The sequence below is a fragment of the Eschscholzia californica genome, unplaced genomic scaffold (genome assembly GCF_041429995.1).
Source record: "Eschscholzia californica isolate CP2 unplaced genomic scaffold, dmEscCali1.0.p SCAF_6, whole genome shotgun sequence".
In the NCBI taxonomy this organism is placed as follows: domain Eukaryota; kingdom Viridiplantae; phylum Streptophyta; class Magnoliopsida; order Ranunculales; family Papaveraceae; genus Eschscholzia; species Eschscholzia californica.
The window spans coordinates 39,456,385-39,481,764 of record NW_028238483.1 but is presented as its reverse complement, the minus strand read 5'-3'; the positions used below and the strand labels follow the sequence as shown (position 1 = coordinate 39,481,764).

The window sequence follows — 25,380 nt, the reverse complement described above, 5'->3', positions numbered from 1 at the left end:
AAAATATTTCAGGTAAGAAATAATGAACTTTCGTTATCATCCGTTTTTTTGTTGGTGTGACATCTCCGACATTCAATTGCTTATCACAAAACCAACGTTTATTCTCTCCGTTGACGGTAAGAACCGCATCCGAAATAGTGCTTGAGCACGGTCCGATCTCCTCCGTTTCGAGCTAATTTTTTGAAGCTATAGCAATCCATATTTTCTCTCTTGAACTTTCTCATTTTTGAAATGTAAAGCATGAAGAAAACATTGGTTACCTCCGTAATTTTATTGTGGTAATTTAGATTATTTCATTGTCTTCTATTTGATTACCGAAACTTCGTTTTTTTACACTAATAAAATTTTGGATGATAATATGACAAAGGAAACATAAGAATGAAGAAAGAATTTATATGTTCAAAGAGTTATCAGAATTTTACTTGTCCATTAAACAGAGAAGATAAACTTAAAGAGGAGAGAGAGTTGAACCGGTATATTCAAACAAACACAAGTCATAAAAAATTACGAGGTACCAACGTTAATGGATTAGTTAGGTTGTAAGGTGATGACAGTTGTGATGAAGAGAAGGAAGAGGGGTTGTTTCGTTACCAAAAGAGTTCTTAATAGAAAATGTAAGTTGATAAAAAAGAAGATGTTATGTTTGAGGAAGAAGATATATTGTTTTCTATTGGGGTTGTTTTCACACCAAGAATTTGATACGGGCGCCCCTAATAAAAATAAAAAATGTATAACTAAATTGGATAAAATTGTGAGTAAAATTGTCTTAAAAGTTCCTAAGTATTTTTGGGCGGAAAGTTGGCTATTTTTTTTTTGGAATTCTTGTATAAAAATGAACAGGGAAGTTTTTGTAGGCCTCCGTTCTTGATAAAAGGGTCTCAGGCTCTTGTGAATTTAGTACGAGTCCACCGAATTCACAAAAATAGATTACTGGAGTGAATTTTGGTGGACTCGTATCGAATGATCTATTATGAATTCGGTGGTTTCGTACCTAATAGTTTATTGTGAATTCGGTGAACTCGTACCAAATTCACAAAAAAAACCATTTTAGCAAGAAAGGTGGAGGGGGGCCTATAAAACTTCCATATGAATAACATGCCATTTAGAAGTTCTAAAATGAAATTCTGAACCGAGAGAATCATGATCTTGAAAGAAAAAAACGCCTCTCTTCCTTGCTCGATAACCGTATTCTTCTCTTGAAGAGAGAATCAAGATCTTGTAGTTTTCATTTTCATTTGGTTTTATCTTATATCATACCCAACTTAGAAACCTTAATTTTCACTAACATCCTCTATACAAATCCCTATTTTCGTTCACTGTGTGCAATTCATTATCCTTTCAATTGCTCCTAATTTATCAGATATTAGTTTCATTTATATATGTTGGGAATAAGAAATCAAAGCTGAAGCAAAGGAGTAAAGAAAAAGGGAATATGTATAAAGATCGAGGAGGAGGTGTCGGATTGAAGTCACATATTGCTTCGTTTGATGGTAAACGGATCAATGATGCCATAAACAAACAACTTGAGAAATCATCACCATCCACATCAAAGGGAGCAGTTATTGGCGATCTCTCATTACTTCAACACTTCGCGGCTTTATCAAGGATGATCAATCTACTACTACAATGAAAGTCGAGGGGGATGTAAATTAGTATTTTCTATATTATTAGTATATGATAAATTTCTATATTGTCGATCTTTCCATTCTCGATCTTAAGGATCTTTTTTTCCGACTTTTAGAGTCTTTTCTTTGACTCTGTGTCTTGTCAATTCCTATTATTCCTTTCCCTTCAGGAGACACTTTACATTGAAAATTTTGTGTAGAATTTTAATTATGTAACTCTCATGTAGTTCTTAGAGGAATGAGAATTATTTTACCATGTAAATTTGTGATCGTTATCCCTTGTGAATGAAATTGTGATTTTACTCAAAATAAAATAAAATGACATTCTGAACCAATGTAATTTCCCTTACTTAACTTACTTATTCAGGGGTCATCATGTAAATTTGTGATGTTATCCCTTATGAATGAAATTGTGATTTTACTCAAAATAAAATAATATAAAATAAAATTAATATGACATTTTGAACCAATGTAATTTCCCTTACTCAACTTACTTATTCAGGGGTCATGTAGTTTATCCCAAATATTTAGTCATTTTTGTAGTGTATGTATTCCAAAAAGTATTATTTCTTGAGAAGAATTTATATCAACAAATGACATAGGTTTTTTCTAGGCCAGCGCTTTGGGGAAAGCTAAATAGTTTCCGGAGTGTGAAATTTTAAAGGGAATATGTAAAATTTTAGAAATTTTCCGGAGAAATAAATTTTAGGGAGAAATAAAAAAAAACACTCCACCTCACCTCACTCTCTCTCCACCTCACCTCTTTGTCTTCTCCGATTAGGTCGCCGGGCGGAAAATTTTCCGGCCGCCGACCATGAAAAAAAAAAGAAAGTTTTTTTTCACTCTCTCTCTCTCTCTAGAAACCAGATCCGGTCTGTTGAAGAACAGACCAGACATCAACAGACCTGAACTCCGGCGAAGGGAAACCCCTTCGCCGGAGTTTCTAGAGAGAGAGAGAGAGAGTGAAATATATATATATTTTTTTTCATGGTCGCCGGCCGACAAATTTTTCGGCCGGCGACCTAATCGGAGAAGATAAAGAGGTGAGGTGGAGAGAGAGGTGAGGTGGAGAGAGAGAGAGCTGAGGTGGAGAAGTATTTTGCTTTCCCCCTAAATAAAATTGTCAAACAAAATTGACTAATTTTTGACCAAGTCTTCACACCCCGAAAACTATTTAGCTTTCCCCAAAACGTTGACCTTTTTTTACCATTTCATAATTTTTTTTTAGTATTAATCAGCAGGCGTAAGGGCACCTGAACCCCAAAAAGGCCAACAAACAAATCCGAGCCCTTCCACAAACCCAACGTGGGATTAACCTAACAGTTACTAATCTAACTGTGTGATGGAACACATGAGTATATCTATCATATGAAATAGACTAACTTAAGAAATACAATGAAGGAGGGGGAAGAGAACAAACATGGCGTAGTGGTGGTAGTGTGGGGAGAGAGGGAGGAGACGGTTGGTGGTAGTGTTGGGGAGACGGTTGGTGGTAATTGTGGTTGCGGTGATCGGCCAATGGTAATGGTGGTGCCGTGGTGGGGAGGAGGAAAGACTCAATTACGGGGTACTGTTTTATTCAGCCCAAGCCCCAGGTGGTGGGATGGGGTTGGGGCATCTAAAAAATTTTCACCTAAAATCTTGGATGCCACGGAACCTACATTCCCCAAATATCAACCTTTGGTATGTTGGACCTACATAAATTTTATATCGGGCTCAGTATGGGGCTTTGGTCTCGACTCAAAGTCAAAGTATCATGCATAAGTTACCCCTTCACTGAAATAATTAGTCCAGTACACCGTTTTGGTTTGTCATACTCATTTTATGCTACAAAATGTAAAAGGTGAGTTTGTTTGGCTTAAAATGCTTATTGGCTTATAAATAATCATAAAGCTCCGTTCAAACATATTAATATACAAATTATGTTTTATTTTGTTCCATATTCAGTTTTTTTTGGTTGAAAGATAATCCATATTCAGTTTTAGAAATAGAATTAAACAATTGAAATGTTGGAGAAAACTGAATCGATAATGTTTAGAGAATAAGTCAAGAAGAGGGGCACGAAGAAATTGTGGTAGTTTAAAAATGTCAAAACACAGATAATAAAATTTGAATTGAACCCTATAAAGAATAGGAGATTAGAACTAGGGAGATCAGATAGTGCTCAAGCACTATTTCGGACGCGGTTATCACCGTCAACGGAGTAAATAACGTCGGAGATGTTACACGAACAAAAAATCGAACGATGCTATAACTTAATATCATGGGTTCCTCCACCTCGTCAAAAAAAGTAACATTTAGACATGCGCTTCTCGCCCTCGTTGGGCTGGGTTCAATGCCTCCACCATCAATTTGTTCGTAATCATTAGTTGGTTCTTGTAAGGTGTTACATCTAAAAGGGTTAGCTGTCGGTCCCCAACCATATATTGGACACATTTACCATATGAACAGCATGTGACACTCTCGTATGTCTTGACGTGCAACCTCTTCTTCCACCACCTGTAACAAGGGGTTGTTGGATTTTCTTTCCATGCTAATTAATTAAGTGTTTGATTAAAATGAATTTTGTTATCTCTTCAAAAGAAATGAAAATCATCGTTAACTCAAGTTGTGATATCATTACTTTTAGTTGCAGTAAATTTATTCACTTTGTAAAAATGTTAACCACAATAAATCAAAATGTTCAACAAACTCATTGTCCATTGCTGTAAATGCAAACAAGATTACATGCTCAAAATCCAATTTTAGTACTAAAATATGACAAGTTCTCCAAAAAGAAAAAGAAGGCATAATGTTATCATTATTCATTGCTGTAAATGCAAACAAGACTGCAAGTAACTCACTCTTAAGACCACCTCTCTCTCTACATTGATGTCTAGACGACCCCAAAAGAGAGAGATGGGAAGACGGTGGGGGTGGTAGTTGGCCGAGGGACGAATTTAGCCAAAATGATGGAGCCGTGGAGGTTGATCTGTCTGCAAATTTTTGAGAAGCAGATGGTGTGTATTTATAAATAAGAAAAAATGGGCCATAGGTCCAAAAATTAGGCCCAAATAAGACTAATTAGTCCACCAATCTCCCAAAAACAAGAAAAAACCCAAAAATAAATTATAAACCTACATCTAATACAAAAACGGATCCCAATGCTCTAAATCCCATCTCTAGGAAAATAAAATTTTGTTTTCCCAACTTTCCCCCTTATCTTTGAAGAGAGATTTTATAGGCAATGTCCAAACTTGTTATAAGCAATTTCGCTAAAGGCAAGCCCGAATTTGATTAGAGGCAATGTATGGGTAGGAGGCAATGCCTCAACCACGGTTTGACCTAAGTTAAGTCAAAGTCTTTTGACTTAACCCCTCCCCAAATTTAGAGAAGAGATATCGTTCTACGGTGTTCATCGTTTTCTTCTTCAAATCTCTCTCTCAAAACCAGCCATACTTAACCTGAGTTCACTACAACTCTCATTTCCATCTCTCCTACTTTGTCTGTCCATAAACCCTAAAATTCGGGAGATCGAATTTCTGTATTATCTTGATCCAAAACAAAATTTCTATGTGTGGGGTTGCTTGGAGTCTTAATTGAAGCGTTTCTGCTAGATGTTTTAGTCCGGAGTTGAGGCAATCATCAACTTGAATTCGTTAACAAAAATTAAGTTCCTATTGTTGACACGGTGGGCTCGTACTGATAAAGGCAGTGATAGTCGGTGTGGCCACACTGGTGGAGACCATGCAAATCGATACAACCTCACCGATTTCAACAACAGAAAGCAAGTATGTCGAAATCGGTCTGGTCACACCGTGCTATACACACGAACTTGGTCGAACCAGACCGATTTTGAGGTCGATGTCAATCTTTTTTTAATCAATGTCGAAATTTACTCCTTCAAACATGAATTGAAGTATTAGGGAATGCTCACATACCGCTTTAGAAAAGAATTTTGGGCATAAATTATTTTGGTGCAGTCTTTTGGCGTATCCCCAATATTTTTGGAACTTTCTTCATCCATGGTGATTTTTAACAAAAATGGTATCACTTGCACTTAGAGTTTGAGGAGGCGAACACAATGGATGTTGCGTTTTGAAGGTCGCCGGTAACCGGTGACTTTGATATTTCTGGTGAGATGAAGTTAGGGTTTAGGGATTCGGGTTCGACATCTAGGACTTGATTTAGTTTCTTACTTTGAAGAGAGAGAAAAGATAACTTGGGTGAATATAACCCTCAAAACTTCATTATTGTACGCATTGCCTTTAAAGAAATATGGTCATATTGAATTGACCAAGTCATAAGTGGAAAATACATTGCCTATAACAAGTTTGGGCATTGCCTATAAAATTCCTCAACTCTGAATACATTATTCAAATTATGGTACATTATTCAAATTGTGATCGTTTACACCTCTATCATTGCTCTTCTTTCAAGCAGAAGGTATTTTCGCCCAACACCCACATTGGTTATCGATCCCTTGCACATACCTTACGGCGGTCTTCCATTTCTCAATAATTGTTTTCTTATTGTTCATAAGTTTACTAGTTTCAATTTCTTACAACGGCAACATATTGATGACCATCTTGCTTTCTATCATTTCTGGCTATCATTTCTTATCGTTCATAAGTTTACTTCAGTTTTTTATTGCTCTAAACATATCGCGTCTGGCCTGTCATTTCACCGTCCTCACTGTTAATGCCTCAGTTTTCAGCTCATACTGCTCAGCATGTTATTGTTAAAAAATGTGTAGTTATTCCCTTTTCTGTAGCAAAGATATCCAAAGATGCATCTAGGAAGATCCCTGATACAATTTAAGGAATCCCAGTATAAATATCTTCAAGCAGGGATCTTCGTATGGCGGTGTTGTCACTCCAGAGGAAATTGCACCCTACCTTGATGTGCCACCAATGGGTGAAAATGTGGTATGAAGCTATGCTAAATGGTTTTTAGTCACATGGGATGGAGAAAACCTGTGTAAATGAATTCACGACCGGCTAATGTGCTTAGAGTGGAACTCGGAGGACCTTTAGATTTAATGGTTTCTTCACGCTGATATCTGTTTTATACTTTTATTTAGCCCTGGAACATGAGAATTATACTTTGCGGAATATCTTGAAGTTTGATGGTTATCTTGAAGTAGGCGAAGAGGTGCGTTGTAATATGTAGTTTCAAAGTTGAAAAAAATATGTTGCTGGTAATTACTTATCGTTGTTTCCTCTTTGGGTCACTGACAAACCAAAGTGACATATGAGTATAGTGTATCGATCTTAACTATGTCATAAGTTTATAACTTTCGTGTAAATAAGAAAAAAAGGTCTATATTACCCAAACTGTTCGAGGTCATACGCCTAGGTTTTGTGCTAATATGGTTATGCAGGATAAGGAGAGGCATTAGCTACCGGGGAAATTTTATATGCAAATTATCATTTTTTCGTACTTCTAATTGCAATAGTTGATACAGAACTATATGTTAGTTAAGTGGGTCAAGTTAGCGAATTATAGTGGATAAATGAGGCAATGGTGGAACAGGTTTATCAAGATTGCCTTGCTGACCTGATAAAGTGATGGTCATTATTGTATTACTCACTTCATATGCTTTTATGGAGTTACTAACTTATGATATCATCTCATTGTTGTTTCAGCCATTTGTCTGGTCTCAGTTAACTGATTTATTAAGTAAAAGTAAACTGTTTTCTTGTCGCGGTACTTGTGTGTGTGTTACTTGAGCATCGGTTATATTCTTGTGACGTCAAACGACTTCTGTGCAGCCGCAGGGTAATATTCTTTACCAGTTTCCGACTTTCCGTCACTACAAAAAACTGCTTATGATGAAAGGAACAGAAGAAAACAGTATGTTGGGAAAAGATGGACTGAGTGGGTTGGAGGGGTAGAGAAATTCTTGAAGGAGAAGAAATGGCAATTCAGGTTATTCTTCCCCACCTTTTCTCGTAAAGTTTGTAATGCAGCAAAAAATTAAATTGGTTCACTTTGTGTTCCCTAATACATTACAAGGTGACTTGTGCAGTAAAACAGGAAACTCGGAGAAGGCAATGGTTGTAGGTTTGGGAGCGCTGAATCTTTTCGGGGTTATTGTTCTTGGTACTATGTTAAAGTATGGTTTCTTTGATCACCCTAAATTGTTCCATCTGGTTCTTCTCTATGTTTTCCTCCTTAACATCTTCCGTTTATTTCCATTTGAAGGAGCACGAGCTGCACGACTATAGCACCGAATGGGTTTCTTTCATTCGTACGAACTTTCAGTGCTTAAGTATGAACTTTCAGTGCTTAAGTATGTTTCTTTAATCAGTTCATGCACCTAATTTTTAAATTTTAATTCAAGGGATGCACTTGGTTTAGAGTTGTGCATGTTACAGTAGTTGTTTTTGTTAAAAGAAACGTGTGGTTTGACGGGCAAGATGCCATTACCTGTGACATTGTTCAATGATGGATAGTGTTGAAATTGCTAAACTTAGAGCACTGTCAAGTTTAACCTAGATGACATATCATGATATATGAATAAATTCAATTCTACATAATATATAAGTAAAATTGCAGTCTCTTCCTCGTGCATCGACATGACAAAAAACACGAAAATTTGAATCAATTATGCAGTTTTAATGAGGTTGACACTCATCAGTAGTGTCAACGATCTATTTCATTTCCAGCTTCTATTTGTTTTCAATTCAACTAACTTCACCCAGGATATAATTGCAGATTTATGCTGGGTCCTTTTTTGTCATTCCTCTTATCCGATAGTTCATAGTTCGTAAGACAAATGCTGAGATAAAGAATAGAAATCTAGCAAGAGAACAACGAGCTCGAGTACTTTGAATTGCCCGATGCCTCTTTAAGGGGAAAGGTATTTAACCCCCTCTCTTATATTTCAAGACGAGATTAAACATGAGAAGTGTGTAGCTCCAAGGTAGAACTCCCTAACAGAATACTAAATGACTTCTCAACTAACACGACAAAGATTATATTCTTTTACATGAAGTCAGTAGTATACCTTACTGAATCATAGTTTACGTCCCACGTTTTCTGTTTAGGAAGACAAAATATTTAACTATGTAAAATAGATACTTCTTCCTTGGTACTTTGGACACGTCACTCGGATGCTTGCCAGATACTCGCGGACATTTCAGTGGGTATACTATCAATTAGTAGTGTTTGTTTTTTCAAGTCAGATCTAAATTTTGAGTTGAAGCCTGAATTAACTCAAGTGATTTCAGAAGGTTTGTCTTTGTTTGATTCCTGACTGATTTTGGCTGCTTGTGGGTTCGATTGAGTCAGAGGATTCAGTTTTGGGCAACGAGAAGAAAACAAACAGCAGTGTTCTTGGCTATATTATCATTTTCAACTTTAACATTTACTTTTCAAGTTCTCATTTTACATTTTGTCAGATTATTTCTCTCTATGCAGTTTTTGTAACACATCTTAATTTAGTTCTTTCTTGTACCTCGTTTAGTTTCTGAATATTGGTTTTCTTACAGCTGATGAGTGCTCGGGACATGGCCCAACGAAAGGTCATCGGAAAGGACCGAATTGTATATAGTACCGAAGAAGACTTGTATGATCAAGACTACGATGCCAAAGATTGGGATAAAAGATTTCAGGAGCTCGAGAAAACAGATTGAGAAGATCGAAAAATCTAGCTTGATTCATTTCGTTTCGTCTTGAGTTAACAAAAAAATATACCCAGATTATCAGAGGCCGAAGCATTTTCAGCTCCAGGTGACCAGGTCTGGTTGGTACTTGTCAGAGAAAAGAGAAGCTCTAGAGGTTTCATGTCATTATATATTAAATTCTCCATTAATTTAAATATGTTTCGAGATAGGGGATATACACAATAAACGGAACGAGACAATAAAGAACTAGGTGTTGATATTTTGAGATAGGTTGTTGTAGTTGTAACTGAGCATGTTTAACATACGAATAGAAATAATTGATTAAAAATTCCCTTCTTCACGAACACATTAAAATAGGGTTCGTGGTTTGGGGAAATAAAAAAATTATCGGGGTGCAAAATTTTGATGGGCGAAAAAAAAAGCCAAACAAGCACTTCCATGTTGCCGGCAGAGAGTTCTTGTCCGGCTATTGGGCAGAGAGAAGGTTGTTGTGTTGACTGTACTCTGGATCAGTCACGTCACCTGGTCGGGAAAGTGGCCGGGCATAGCATCAACTCTTTTTTTTTGAAACGAGTTGGTCTTTGTTCCCATATACATTCAAAGCCACCAACTATATCTTCCATTTCAGAAATATCTCTTAATTATTATACAAGTTAGAACACTATTATTATTATTAATTTAATGAAGTAAAGTTATAGAGAAGATATTGACAATACAAACATTCCAAAACTATTTTGACATTTTTTGTAATTAGGAGTATTTCCTTTCTTGTAAGTTGTAATTTTAATTATGTTACTTTCTCCTCTTATTAAGTCTATAAATATCTATAGATCAATAATGAATACATCTGATTATCTAATTATTGTTGTTTCAGAACTATTTTTTCACATGGTATCACGAGTATAATAATTTCTTAATCCTTCGATCTTATTTGGGGAATTCTTTTTTATTATCTTCAAGTCTAATCTATGCACTCAACTGTAAGTTCTTCAATTATCCTTCAACATTAGCACTCTTTCTTAGATTTCAGAGCAGACTTCTCTAATCAGTTTCAGATTTTTTTGAGTCAGACTTTCCAAGTCAGATTAGGTTTCATTTGGGCTGACACTTATGAGGTCTCTCTTCTACTAACATTTAGCGGGAAAATTACAATTGGGCGGGAGAACTTTTGCCCTCGACAATAAAAAGTTCCTTCCACGTTTTAGCCTCGCCTTTACCCCTCCCCTTCTACAGAGATCGAAGTTTAGGGTTTCTCAGAAAAGAAAATGTATTCATCGACTCAAACGCCGTTCGACCCTAACGCCGCCTTCTCTGGCGGAGGATATATGCCTTCTCAGGCAACTCAAATTACTGAATCTGGTTCTTCTTCGGCCAACGTAATAATCTGCCCTTCTATTTTCCGTTTCATTTTCATACTGGTGTTCTTTCTTTGAGTGTTTTAGTTTCATTTCATTGTTTTTGTTCCAGGATCGTGACAAGGGTTTGGTTCCGTTAACAGTGAAGCAGATAATCAGTGCTCATCTTACAAACGATGACAAATCTAATTTCCTCGTTGATGGCGTTGCAGTAAAAAACGTACTATTACAAAACCCTAATATATGTTGTTATTGTATCTTGATATACTGTTAATTTTAGGGCTTTTTGTTAATTGGGTATTGTGATTTGAATTAGGTTACACTTGTTGGATTAGTTTCTAACATTGGGGAAAAGGTAACAGAAGTTACTTTTAGCATTGACGATGGAACTGGTAAAATGGGTTGTCAAAGATGGTATATTCTTTTTCACATTATTGATTAGTTTCTTCAATAGTTTACTTCGAAAAGTATGATACATCATTACCAACTATTTCATTCTTTACTCGTTTTGTTATTAGGTTGAACGAAAGCATAGATTCGAGGGAGATGTCGGAAATTCAGTAAGTTGTTCACTACTATATATTTTTACTTCGAGCACGATATTTTGCATCTATGACTAAGAAGTAAAAGTTACTACGTTCTTTGTTTGTTCAAAAGGTATTTGCTTTATCCACTTATATGAACATTTTCTGTTTAGTGTTAGGCTAATTTAATTTTGTTTTGTCTACAACTAGGGATGGAATGTATGTTCGAGTTCACGGGCACTTGAAAGCTTTTCAGGGTAAAAAGCAGATGGTTGTTTTTTCTGTGCGGTATGTTCCTTTACGTTTTATCATTTTTTCATAATCGTTGATATGTAATTATTAATTAAGCATTTAAAAGTAAGAACCTGGGTGGATTAACATTAGGTTGTTGGTTTGTTATTTAATCGATTTCTTGTTTTCATAGAGGTGTTTGGAGTTTTATCTTATATGTTGATACTTGATTCAAATCTTTGATACAATTGTTTTGCACAAACTAATATGGAAAAGGCTTACCAGTATTTGCCAAAAGTTTTAATGAGTTTAAAAAGAACAAGTGAGGAGTACTCTTATGGTGATCATTTTTATTTCTTAGTCTTTTTGTGTTGTAGTAATACATGAAGAGATTGTAATAGTGAAAAAATAAAGAGGAAGTTGCAGTGAAAAATGAAATAACATAGCCGAGTATATCGTACTCTTTTTGATCTACATGAGACTGGTAGTTATAGTTTTTCAACTCAATTTTTTGTATATATTATTGTTCAAACAAGAGAGTTTTTCTGCTTTGCATTATATATTGTATTTGGAATTTCCTGCTGAATGCCTGAGCCTAAATGAAACTTAGGCCAGCCAACCGTTCCAGGAGTTGTTGGTGACCTAGATCCGTCTCAGAAGTTATGTTAGTAGTTCTCTAACAACATTTCATGTTAAGGTTTTTTTTAAGTGAATAAGTGTGAGTATTATGTATAAACATGTTGGCTCCTGATGGCACTCCATATATGTAAATTTCTGGGTCAGGTATTAGATTACAGTATCTCAAGTTACTGATTTGCATTACAGTATCTCAAGTTACTGATTTGCAGGCCCGTGACAGACTTCAATGAGATTGCTTACCACTTTATTGAGTGTATGTATGTACACTGTCTCAATACCAAATCACAGGTATCGATATGCAAATATTGTAGTATTGTTCTTCGGATCTATCACGTTATATGGACTGTTTGATTGATTGGTTATTTCCTATGCTTTCTAAATAGAAGGTGCAGGGTGGTACCCAAGGCCCGCCTCAGTCTGTTAATTCAACAATGACTAATGGATCAATGGGATATCAAAATGATGCTGTAAGTCAAGTATGAAATTCATCACAATTAACATATAAAGTGTCATTGATAATTATCCTGACTGGCTTATTCACATATTTCATTTGATCCTTTCAGTTATCCGGGCTAAGTCGAATTGATCATATGATCATTGAGTGTTTGAATCTACCAGCAAATATGTGAGTTCTTCTTTGTAATTTTGTAATTTTGGCTTTCAACTTGTATATTTTTGTTAACTTTCCAAAAAAAAACTTGTGCATTTTTATTGCTTTGTTGTTTCTTGACCCATTTGTTGGTGCTTATAATGAAATCAAACCACATCCAACTATGTGGCGACAACTACTAAATGAAATTACTGCCAAAACTGGCTAATTTAGAGACTTGTAGCTTTATCCTGAAACAGTAATTTGAAGACTTTGTCCTTGGGTATTCTTGAAAACACAAAATGAGTTGGATGAAGCTTGAAAGTTAGTTGCTCCGTTATAAATTCTATTTTGGTTGGGTGGCAACTTTTGTATTTCTAAACTAGGGAAACCAATGTTCGTATTGTTATATTTTATGCGCATCTACTATTCTTGGCTTAATTCAACTGCAAGTTTGTCATATGTAGAGTAGTAATCTATCCCCATTTCTATGTTTTGTTTGCTCATACAATGATACTAGTAATTCTGTTTGTTTTTCTTAGTGGAGGGTCAACAGGGGTACATATAGATGAACTTGCTAGGCAGCTGAAGCTTCCGGTTGCGACTCTCATGTATCTCTCTCTCTCTCTCTCCCTATATATCTATTATATAAAACACAATTAAAGCTCTATTTTCATATTTATACTGCATTAATTAACTTCTTTCTCCAGGGACTCAATTAAAGCTCTTGAGGATGAGGGCACAGTTTACACCACAATAGATGAGTTCCATTACAAGACTACTAAAAACTTTTGATAACTTATTAAGTTTTTTCATGTTAATTGATATAAGAGTCCTTACCTTCTTAGAAATGGTTTGAGGTTGTGGCTGTGGACTTGCATCTTAATGTTACAAGTTTGTGCTAATATTGATTTCTTACTCTTTTAGTTTTTACTATTTCTCTTTTTCTGAATTCTACTGATAATTTGTTGATAAAAAGAAAACAATTATATAGATTTCTTCTCTTTTTTTATGAAATAATATAGATTTCTTCTCTAATGAAGACATCGTGTTTATATAACTTGAAATGTAGTAAATTCTAACATGTAAATTGTCATTCTAAAATCCACTTTTCTTTATAAAACAAAATCGAGGCCACTATCTTTTTTTTCTTAAAACAATGATTTTAGTTAGATTTTCTATCTTGTTTCCAAATCAAGTTTTAACTTATCCGCAATGAGGCCATAATAAGATCCCATACTTCAACTTATTTCTTTAATGTTTTTTTTCCAGTCTGATCAAATACACAGTTAAAACAATAAGAAACATTATTAATTTAGTTTTTTCCAACATTTTAAGTTTTGAAGTATATTTCTAAGATTAAATATGGAACAAAATAAAATACAGATATAATTGAATGATAAATTTTAATGTAGACTAAATATAAGCCAGTGAACATTGTAAGCTTCAAATATCATTTCAAGTTTACTCAACTCAATTTTTCCATTTTGTAGCACAAGATGAGTATGACGAACCAAAATGATGTGTTGGACCATCGTAGTAAACGGGGCAAAGGAGTTGTGTACCCCGGCTGGGTTACTTTGGGTAACAATACAAAATTTATGTCGGCCCAACATAACCTAAGGTTGATGTTTTGGGGAAAGCGATGTTTTCAGTAATTTTTTTTCTACAAAAATTCTTTTATAGCCGAGAACATTGGCCCTATTAACTGCTCCTATCCAACCAACGCTTGTACTTCATCTAGTGACCGACAACTGACGAGGAGTATTTTTAAGGTGTATCAAGATAATTCATGTTATAAAAGTTATTACAACTGATGAGGAGTATTTTGTTAAATACGCTTGTTTCCTCGTAATCTCCCCTATAATCAATTGGTCTTGCGGGAGTCTCCTATTCTTGCTAATGTGGCGTTTCCTCTAGAAAGCCTTTAGATGAGGTTGCTATTGGTGCCTCCTTTCAAACCGCACTCTCCAAATATGACGTTTGATGCCACTTCTCACCTTCTCCTTCAGTTTGAAACTGATACTAACAATCACCCCTTTCTTAAACGAGCATGATTCGATAAGATTTCTTTTTCAAATTCATTGTTTAGCGATGTTAAAGGGATTATTTCAAGTTTGGAACCTCGTCATTGTCGTATAGTAAAGGCCGCTGAATCAATCAATACAACATAAGGTTGGCTCATCTGTTTAGGCTGGACAGTCTGAAATATTTAACAACATTCGGGTTGTCGCCTCCAATTTTTGTTATATATTTCAGATCGTCTAATTTGAAGTCTTGTAAACTGTTACAATTTTTGTATAAAAATCAAACATAAAAACGGAATAGACAATCCAAAAATCAGTCCGACCCCACCATTTTATACACCAAATCTTGGACCGCGGCGAACGGTGTCTTGTGCATCACCATACTCTTTCTAGCCACCAGGAGGACATTCTACATGACCATCCAACCTACTGTATTACCAAACACATGAAGCAGATGATGACAGTATCTCCTTGATAGGTCAAGAGGCTATTTGGATTGTCGTAATACCATAATAGATTCGACATAGACCACCCCACCGCCTACAAAGTGGCCGACGACGTTTTGTCGGAGGGAGAGAAAAAGAAGAAATGGGTGATGAACACCCTCAAAAATAGAACTGAATTGAACCATAGTTAGTCAACTTGTTTAGGCCAAGCATGGGATGAAAAACTCATTGCTTTGAATAAGTGTGGGCACTACTTATAAAACTTCCCAAATGTAAATAGGGTAATTTACACCAAAAGAAATTGAAGGTTGCGGCTGATTTTCATCTTTTTCATTCTCTTCCATAAATGGTGGTAGTGGGAGGAGTGGAGGAAGAAGACGATAATTTTCTTTGTTATAAGAAGTGGACATTTGGGAAGCAGTGTGATAAGAAGTGGTGGTGAGGTGGGGAAATAAAAGTCTTTTCCACCCCAAAATTTTACAGTCGGAGGGGTTAGGTAAGTTTGAAAAACAGTGGCCTAGCCGAGAATTTGGGGGGGCCGGTGCGAAAAAAAATTGAGACCCTTTCTTTGATAATATTAGAACGTAACTTTTTTTACACATAATAGATTTAGTAAATATCACAAATGAACAAAGGTAGATAATTTTTTTCTATAATGATGAATACAAGTTGTGTATTTTTTTTTCTCTTGAACATTTATATGCAAAAACGGTACATTGAACCACACACATATGAAAAAATAGAAAAATAAGTATTTAACTTATAACTAGTCTTTAAGTATAACTAAAACTAATTGATTACCTTAACTAGTAGTTGTTGTTTGTAATACTTCAAGGTAATTCCTTAACAAAAAAAAACTTAAGTAATAATGAGTTGATAAAATGAATAGAAAGTGCCAAATTATAATACCTGTTGGGCCCTATCTCTCACAAAATTTGGTGGTTTGAGGGGGACCGGTGCGATCGCACCGGTCGCACCCCTCAAACACGCCCCTGTTGAAAAACACTTTTACTCATTTCCTTCTTGATATGGATTCCACCTGCAGACTGCAGTTGGAACATGAATGTTCTTCCCCTTGCTTGAAGTTGCAAAATCTTTTTTATTTCGTCGTAAAAGACAAAAAGGAATAATTAAGAAAATACAGCCGCAATGCTCTGCCAAGGGCATGTCCCGGCCAGGATCCGGCCAGATATTGTCCTGGGCAGAGAGAGTCACTTTTCAAGAAAACATTATCATACCACTAATAGTCTAACTAATTTAAGAAACTGCTAATGACATATTACTATCACTACAAGTTCAATTGGTTTAATACACAATTGATTCATATACCTATTCACTAGCATTATTCACTAGCATCTAAATGCTTAGCTATATCATCTAATAAGGAAGGTTAACCATCATATAACCAATCGGCTATTTCACTGAGAAGATATTCCTCACGTTTGCTGGTAGCATGGTCAAGTTCTTGTAATCGATGTTCTATATATGGTTCGCTATCAATCATTGCGCAAATGCAAATCTTGGAACAATCTCTCTTCTCGTTGGCAGGTAGTCGGGAGAACCACAAGTTCAATGTGTCTATTTCGTGGCTTAACTCATACTTTTTAACTATCTTGGTCCAGTTTTTAGTCAATACATAGTATTTCTTGCCCTGTTTCTTGAGTTCAACTTCCCACGGTTCACCACTTGAAAGCATCACATAAACATTCAACATCCCTTTGCTCTTCTTCTTCTTATCATCACCCATTAATACCTCCTTTTCTTCAGATGTCAACAATTCTTCGAATGCCTCACATGGCAGTAGAAGGAGTCTTCCTTGTTCTATGTCGCTTCTTGTGAGCTTTTTCTCTTGCCACCATACTGGGGTTGTTCCTCCAAGTTTAGTAATCTTAGTTAGCAGTGGCTCCCGTAATCGTGGTGGTGCTGGTGGTGGCTTCTTCTTCTTCTTCTTCTTGTTTTGCATTGTCGTCTTTGGGCGTAGCGCTCTATACTCCTCCACTAGTTCCATAGTGGTTTCAATGGCAGTACTGTAACTATCCTCACTTTCCATTTCCTTCCTCATCTCTAGGTGGGAAAAAAATCTCTTCATCCTCGTGTCTCTCTGATAGGAAGAAACACTAAAATCAAGATTATAATATAACATCTTTCAATCATAAAACCTAACTTGTTTCAGAAATTCAAAGGGGTATTTACAAAAATCAAATAACCCAATATATCCAAAGGTATAAATAAATAAATAGGTTTAGGATCCCTAGTTTCTATGACCTTCAGGGTGTACCAGTGTCTATAGGACGATCTAATGACATATGATATTGTACTCAGGTATTTTATCCTAACGAAAAAAACATATAAACAAAAAGGAAATCATCCTCTACTAAATTGATATCATAAATTCAAAAAACAAACATGTGATCGGAATTAATAAAGACAATGAGAGGAGATGATGATTAAGAAATTAATACCTTTTTTTTTAGAATTGTGCAGATAATCAGAGTCCAAGTTTCAGATCCTTCTCTTCTTCTTCTTTCTTTTTTTCCTCGCTTTTAGTTGGAGGCACTATATATATCTATTATATAAAACAGAAGGGAAAACGATGACTGGGACAAACATCCTTTTTTAATAAGGGATATTGTCTAGAAGCCCTTCTCAAAATTTAAAATATAGTCCTCCGTAGAAATAAAGTTACCTATTTAAAAAACAATTATCGTTTCCTTCTTAGAAATAAAATAACTAATTTTAAAAAAAAAGAAACAAAATAAATTTCAAGGGTTAAAAAAGAAATTAAAATCTCTATCTCTCAATAAAATAATAACTAATTTAAGAGAAAATAACAAAAAATAATACAAAAAAATAATAACTAATAAAAATTCTCTCTCTCAATAAAATATAACAATAAACTTCGTAACGTTTGATTGATACAAGTGTTAGTGCCCTAAAACAGAAGGGAAAACGATGACTGAGACAAACATCATTTTTTAATAAAGGATATTGTCTAGAAACCCTTCTCAAAATTTAAAATAGAGTCCTTCTTAGAAATAAAGTTACCAATTTAGAAAACAATAATTGTTTCCTTCTTAGAAATAAAATAACTAATTTAAGAAAAAAAGAAACAAAATAAATTTCAAGAGTTAAAAAAAGAAACTAAAATCTCTTTCTCTTTCACTAAAATAACATCTAATTTAAGAGAAAAGAAACAAAAAAATAATAATACAAAAGAATAATATCCAATAAAAACCGCTCTCTCTCTCTCCGTAAAATATAACAATAAATTTTGTAACATCCTTATTTAATTATGCATATTGTTTAGAAGTCCTCCTCAATTTCTAAGATAGTCCTTAATATACAATTTATGTAAAAAAAGAAGGAAACAAAAAATCGTAATATATCTTATGTAAAAAAGAAGGAAATATAACTTATGTAAAATAAGAAGGAAAGAAAAAATTGTTTAAATACAAAAGAAAAAGAAATAGAGAGACTTTACGTACTATAACTCTTTTTTATAGAAGGAAAAAAAACTTATATAGAAAAAAATAATCAGTAAACTGTTCAAGAGAGGGACTTCTCTCCATCTCTTCCATCTCAATCAATTCATCTAAGTTTAGGGGAAGAATGACAAATCAATTCATCTCTTTCAATTTGTCTCTTCTGTTAGAGGTAAGTTTATAAATTCTATCCCTCTCTCTAGATCGTTTAGGGCAAGAAAAAAGATAAATTGCTAATGGTGTTTTAGGGATGATAATATACAGAAATTATCTAATGGTGTTTTGAAATCTATTGAGGTGATTTCTAAATTCCATCTTTGCTCAATTTGTTTAGGGCAAGAAAAATAAGAAGATTCTCTATTCAGATTTGAATTGAGAGCAAGGGTTTAGCTTTGGGAAAATTTCTATTTTTCTACTAAGATTTAAAGTATATATTTATGGTGAAAAGAAGAGAAGAGTTCTTCATTTTCTCTTCATTGAACGTCAATTCTACTCAATTCTCTGGTGAGTACTCAATTCTTCAAATCATTGTTAGTCTTAAATAAAATTATTCATGTGTATTGTACTCAATTCTTTGTTCATAAATTATTCAATTGGAGAAATAATATTCCTGTTACTATTAAATTATTCATTGACTGATTTTAATCTACTGTTACCTTCATGTAAGACCTCTCCCCTTCTCAGTTCTATGTTTTTGCAGTTTTGCATATACTGACTACATTAGGTGGTTCCTTCCCTAATCTCCACAGTGTTCTTATGAGTTATGAAAAATAAGGATACAACTCTCGGTTTATGATATTGAACAGTAGTGTGAATATATTGTGTTACTTTGAATAGTAATACTACCAAAATTTATAACGGTAATGAATTACAATCCCTAATCTACACACTGTTCTTAAGAGTTGAATTACAATCCCTAATCTCAAATTAAGGGTTGCAGTCCCTCTCTTTTCAGGTATGACATCCATCTCTTTAGTACACTCTATCACTCTATTTTTCCATCGTTCCCGAAGATTAAAGATTTCCACTTGATCTCCCATCGTTTTTGAAGCTTAGGGTTCTCTTTATATGATTATAATAAACTAAATTTGTTGGCCTAATGGTTTTCCTGTAGTTCGTGTAGTAGGATAAACTTAATTCTGGATAAACCTCAGGTTGAACCTAAACCTCTTCAACATTAGTCTCTTTATGTGTCAGTAACTTATAGTAAACCTAATTGTTTTTCTATCATCCTGTATACAGACTTGTTAGTACTCAGATTTCATGAGTTTTCCTTATTGTTAATATCCTAATTATTTTTCTATGGATAGACCGAATATGCTTGAACCAATATGAGTACTCAGATTTCCACCTTTGACCTAATTGTTAGTCTTAAATCAAATAATTGTTACTGAAATTATCATTTTCATATGAGTACTACTATGGATGAACAGAAATTAGGTCGTTAAAATTGGTGTTTTAAAGATGATAAATTGCTCAAATACTGATAGTGATTTTACATAAATAGAAAGCTGCTCCGAGAGAAGCTTATAATTCTTGCCTCTTGCTCTTCAACTCAACTATCAGAAAAACCTTACCAGACATCAGGTAATTGTTTAATCTTTCTTTTCTTAATGTTTGGTGTTTCTAATAAGTTGATTTTGTGTTACTTCTTTGAGTATAAGTATAACTCTAACATGAGATTCACTTTGATTGCTTTATTGGCCTTGAATAGAGAATAGTTGCTCTTCAAATTCACCATGAGTGGTTAATTAGTTGATTGCTTGCATGAATTTTGCTTGAAAATTAGGTAGACCATTAGGTGAAATTACTACGACCTCTACTCTTTTATACCTATATTTGTTTGATGGTTGTTAAAATGTTTGTTTGTTGCTCCTACGGGAACACAAATGGACTCTCTTGGAGATCAAGTTCAGGAGGGTTCGAAGAGAAACATTCACCAGTTTTCAGATATTGAAAACGTTATGCATAAGAAATGAAACTGTTTCTGTTTTTCTTAATTTGCCTACACTTGCACCATGGTTGATGTATTAAGCTTGACTATTATGTATTTCAATTTATATATTCTTATTTTTCGAACGAATTTATAACAAGGTTGTTAATTTATCTTTGATACTTTTGTATCGATTATTACATTTCTTGATAATATATGTTTATGACAACTTGATGTTGAGTTTGATTTCTTTAATAATTTCATTGAATGTGACTGATATAATTGTCCGTGCCCTTGGGCACGGACTATACCCTAGTATATATATATATCCCAACGAAAATAACCCCAACTTCTCTCTCACATATTTCTCCTACACATATCCATTATTTCCAAAAATCTTAACCAATTCTAATCTCGATTTACCCAAAACTACCTCACCTATAACGCTCATAATAGTCCCATATGCCGAATAAGAGAGAAATAACAAGTTGGATTATACAACTCATTCGATCTTAATAGTTTATTTGTAATTAAAGTATTTACTGTTATCATTCATTCGAATAGGAATCAATCTCCTATAGAAGTTTGATCTCTAATATCTGGCGTCATGAGTTGTGTAATGTTGATGTTGCAGACTCTTTTGTCATGTTCTCAAACCCACAACGAATGAAAAATTACAACTATTCCCACTTTATTATTCAGTTAAAAAAAAAAATTTAAACCACTTATCATACTATTTCATAGATGTTTTTCTCATTCCTAAATTCCGGCAAAAATGTAATAGATATTTCATAGATACTATTACATTAAAGACCGACCATATAAGCATCTCGCGCTGACTTAAACATTCTCCACCATCTTCGTCGAGAGTCCTGACATTAATCACCATTAAGTTCACACTATATTGATCTCTAGCATATAGCATTTTGTAGTTTTTGAATTCTTGTTGTACTCAGTGGGTTTTCTAGTTGAACCCGACATTCTTCTCTTGCACCCGTGCACTTTTTTGTTGTATTTCCATAACTTCATCTATTGCAATTGCTCTCAGACGTGCTTCTTCGTCTCTCACTTCCCAATACCCCTCATTTGGATCTTTTGAAGGACACTTGTCTTGAAACGTAGAATTTGTAGAATTTTTTCTAACTCATGTACTTTATTTAGTAGCATGAGAAAAGAAATAAAAACAGAAGGAGTAAAAGTTATATTAAGTTTATATTATGAAGTAAAAAATGGTATAGAGATTAAAAATTTGAATAATTACCGACCATAATTGTTTTTCTCGCTTTTTTGTACTTTATTTACTAGTTTAGTAATAAAAATTTGATATTCACAAACAAGACTTACAACTCACTAATGTACTCTCTCGGACTCCACTAATTAATTCTTTTTTTCAGGGAGAATTAAAGCTCTCGAGAACGAAGACACAGTTTACACCAAAATCGACGAGTTCCATTACTCTAAAAAACTACTTAAAACTTTTGATATCTTGTTATATTTTTTTCATGTTAATCTATATAAGATTCCTTCCTACTTAGTTTTTACTATTTTTTTTTCGGAATTCTACTGATTACTTGTTGATAAAAAGGAAACAATCATATAGATTTCTTCTCTATTGAAGACATCATGTTTATATTACTCGAAATTGAGTTCTGATAGTAAATTGTGACATGTGAATTGTCATTCTAAAATACACTATTCTTTATAGATCAAATTCAACATAATTGTCTTTTTTCTTAAAAACAATGTTTTTAGTTAGATTTTCTCTATTTGAAATTTGTAGAATAGATCGAGAAAATCAAGAAAATATTTCTTTTCTTTAAAACACCAATCGAACAAATAAGAAGTTTAGCTGTTTTAGATTTTTTTTTTCTCCCCAAAAATGACAATCAAACACGACCTAAATGATTTGTCCAACACACCATTTTGGATTGTCATGCTCATTTTTTTTTGTTGCAAGTCATGCTCATCTTATGGGACAAAAATGAAAAAAGCGAGTTCTAAGCTTGAAATAAACTTTGAGCTTGAAATAAAATTAGAAGCTTTGAATGCTTAATGGCTTATAAACAAAAAAGGTATACTAGAGGTTATCATTCTAATATATTTATATGTAATTATATTTTAATTTTGTTCTATATTTAATCCTAGGAATTGACTTCAAAACTTGAAAAATGTTGGAGAAAACTGAATCAACAATGATGTTCTTGTTTGTTATCATCACCTGATTTTTTGATGGTCTGACGCAGAAGACTGTTAGTTGTTTGTCACATAGCCATTGAACGCAGAAGACTGTTAGTTGTTTGTCACATAGCCATTGAACGTTGAACAACTTCTAGTTTCTCTTCTATTTTGAGCTCATATCTCACCACCTCAAGTAAGGTGTTAAACCATTGTCATCTTTCCATGGGGTGAAAATAATAAATTTTCAAATTAAAACCCAACAAGAATTGGAAAATCACCATAATATAATGAATACATAATCGACCGAGATTCTTTAATAGTTAACTCTTTTGATTTTGGAAGAGTACATGGATTATTAGGAATGTTATTTATCAAATTAAAAACCAAAACTTGAATTGAGAAATACAGTGGAACGCGAGAGATGATTGATTTATAAGACAAAGAATAAAGATAGAGTAATTGAATTTTTTATAACTACCTACCTGTATTTAAGTCACTCATCCTAATCACTTGTAATGTACTCTCCAAACTAAATCTTATATATTTGTGTTTGATAAGAAAAATAACTAAATCCTCACTTTCCTAATGAAGTAGAAAGATTTGAAAATAGTGAGAAGATAATAATTAAGAATCATGGGTTAGTTAAATTTGATATAAATGGAAGGACAAAAAGGATATCAGTTCATATACCTATTCACCATCGTCTAGACGCTTAGCTATTTCATCTATAAGAAGGAAAGATATCAATAATGAGCATCATCAGCATCATATAAACAATCAGCTAATTCACTGAGAAGATATTCCTCACGTTTGCCGCTAGCATGGTCAAGTTCTTCTAATAGTCGATCTATATACATTGGCGTATCAATTGTTATGCAAATGCAAATCTTGGAACAATCTCTCTTCTCTTTGGCAGGTAGTCGGGAGAACCACAAGTTCAATGTGTGTATTTCGTGGCTTAACTGATACTTTTTAACTATCTTGGTCCAGTTTTTAGTCAATACATAGTATTTCTTGCCCTGTTTCTTGAGTTCAACTTCCCACGGTTCACCACTTGAAAGCATCACATAAACATTCAACATTCCTTTGCTCTTCTTCTTCTTATCATCACCCATTAATACCTCCTTTTCTTCAGCTGTCAACAATTCTTCGAATGCGTCACATGGCAGTAGAAGGAGTCTTCCTTGTTCCGTGTCGCTTCTTGTGAGCTTTTTCTTCTGCCACCATACTGGGGTTGTTCCTCCAAGTTTAGTAATCTCAGTTAGAAGTGTCTGCCATAACAGTGGTGGTGCTGGTGGTGCTGGTGGTGGCTTCTTCTTCTTGTTTTGCATTGTCGTCTTTGGGCGTAGCCCTCTAAACTCCTCCACTAGTTTCATAGCGCTCTCAATGGCAGTACTGTAACTATCCTCACTTTCCATTTCCTTCCTCATCTCTAGGTGGGAAGAAAATATCTTCATCCTCATCGTCTCTGATAGGAAGAGACACTAAAATCAGAGAACACCTAAAAGAGGGCGAGTGAGCTAAATAATGAAATTTAAAGAGGTATTCACAAAAATCAAATAAAAACTTCAACAAAAGATGATTAAAAACATCCATTATCGATCATGATGATCAAATTTATAAAATGGGTATTTTTGTACTGCCAAGATCAAATAACCAAATCCAAAAATGGGTATTTTTGGACATCATCCAAAAGCATAATCTAATATATATCTCCAATGAGATAATCCTCCTTATGACAACTATTATTGTGACATATATGATTTAAATTTTGATCACAAAATTAATACCTTTTAGAATTGTGCAGATAACCAGACTCCAAGTTTCAGATCCTTCTCCTCTTCTTCTTTCTTTTTAGGTCTCTTGTAGTTGGAGGCACTATATATATCCCAACGAAACTAACCCCAACTTCTCTCCCACATATCCATTGGTTCCAAAAATCTTAACCAATTCTAATCTCTATTTACCCAAAACTACCTCACTTATAACGGTGAGAATAGTCCCACATGCCGAATAAGAGAGAAAATAATTAGGGGTGGGAATCGGTCCGGTCGGGCCGACCGCGGGTCTTAACTTCATCGGTCGGTCTCGGTCGGGCACTCAAAATCAATGTTCGCCTATTTACTCGGTCGGTCCGATCCGGTCAAAATCAACATTTTCATTGACCAAATCCCGCTTGTGACCGAGAGATCGGTCGGGACTAGGGGTGGGAATCGGGCGGGCTCGGACAACTATGAGCCGGACTCGGGCGGATCGGGCTCGGATAAGCCGAGCTCGCGATTGGTAGTCGGGCGGATCGGGCCGGACCAAACACACACAATAGGAGCTCGTAGCCCGTCCGAGCCTGGCTGCCCGAGCGGGTTCCAACGGGCTCGGGTCGGACGGGCTCGGATAATTTTATTAAAAAACATTTAAAAAAACAAATTTCTAAATAATTACTTAAAATAACATTAATACATAGTTAGAAAGTCTACAAACTAATTTACTTAACAAAATATACACAGTTTGAAAATCAAATCTGAATATCTCTTAGATTTAGAAAGTCTACAAACTATTACTTAAAAAAAAATAGATCTTATGAATATATATTATCTTTAGAAAGTCTACAAACTAATTTACTTAAAATAACATTAATAACAATAATAACATTAATATATAGTTAGAAAATCAAATCTGAATATCTCTTAGATTTAGAAAGTCTACAAACTATTACTTGAAAAAAAAAAAACAGATCTTATGAA

At 34.4% G+C, this 25,380-nt stretch overlaps 3 protein-coding genes and 2 long non-coding RNA genes across 8 annotated transcripts in view; 3 read left to right on the top strand and 2 right to left on the bottom strand.

Moving 5' to 3' along the window:
- The window catches only part of LOC147534705 (protein BOBBER 1-like), an 83,899-nt gene that overhangs the window by 52,140 nt on the left and 6,379 nt on the right, over positions 1 to 25,380 (top strand). The window lies entirely within an intron of this gene.
- RPA2 (replicon protein A2) lies at positions 10,362 to 13,566 on the top strand. Of its 2 annotated transcripts, none has more exons than XM_086646485.1 (10): positions 10,362 to 10,611; positions 10,703 to 10,810; positions 10,907 to 11,004; positions 11,109 to 11,150; positions 11,325 to 11,402; positions 12,194 to 12,272; positions 12,368 to 12,451; positions 12,548 to 12,609; positions 13,116 to 13,184; positions 13,284 to 13,566. In XM_086646485.1, the coding sequence occupies exons 1-10, from the start codon at positions 10,501 to 10,503 to the stop codon at positions 13,366 to 13,368; spliced, it is 816 nt and encodes a 271-aa protein (XP_086502611.1). In that variant the 5' UTR covers positions 10,362 to 10,500; the 3' UTR covers positions 13,369 to 13,566. The 2 variants fall into 2 exon arrangements, with proteins under 2 accessions (XP_086502611.1, XP_086502610.1); XM_086646484.1 differs by having other exon boundaries at positions 12,368 to 12,460.
- Positions 16,132 to 17,599, bottom strand: LOC147534708 (uncharacterized). Its single transcript, XR_015227957.1, has 2 exons — positions 17,509 to 17,599; positions 16,132 to 17,147 (listed from the first exon to the last, which is right to left on the bottom strand). It is a non-coding gene; the product is annotated as an uncharacterized LOC147534708 (long non-coding RNA).
- Positions 18,520 to 22,149, top strand: LOC147534707 (uncharacterized). Its single transcript, XR_015227986.1, has 4 exons — positions 18,520 to 18,700; positions 18,863 to 19,032; positions 20,036 to 20,115; positions 21,856 to 22,149. It is a non-coding gene; the product is annotated as an uncharacterized LOC147534707 (long non-coding RNA).
- LOC147534706 (uncharacterized) lies at positions 23,203 to 24,528 on the bottom strand. Of its 3 annotated transcripts, none has more exons than XM_086649523.1 (2): positions 24,430 to 24,528; positions 23,203 to 24,107 (listed from the first exon to the last, which is right to left on the bottom strand). In XM_086649523.1, exon 2 carries the CDS (start codon positions 24,100 to 24,102, stop codon positions 23,383 to 23,385), a length of 720 nt encoding a protein of 239 aa, XP_086505649.1. In that variant the 5' UTR covers positions 24,103 to 24,107; positions 24,430 to 24,528; the 3' UTR covers positions 23,203 to 23,382. The 3 variants fall into 3 exon arrangements, with proteins under 3 accessions (XP_086505649.1, XP_086505651.1, XP_086505650.1); XM_086649525.1 differs by having other exon boundaries at positions 23,203 to 24,278; positions 24,419 to 24,495; XM_086649524.1 differs by having other exon boundaries at positions 23,348 to 24,140; positions 24,430 to 24,495.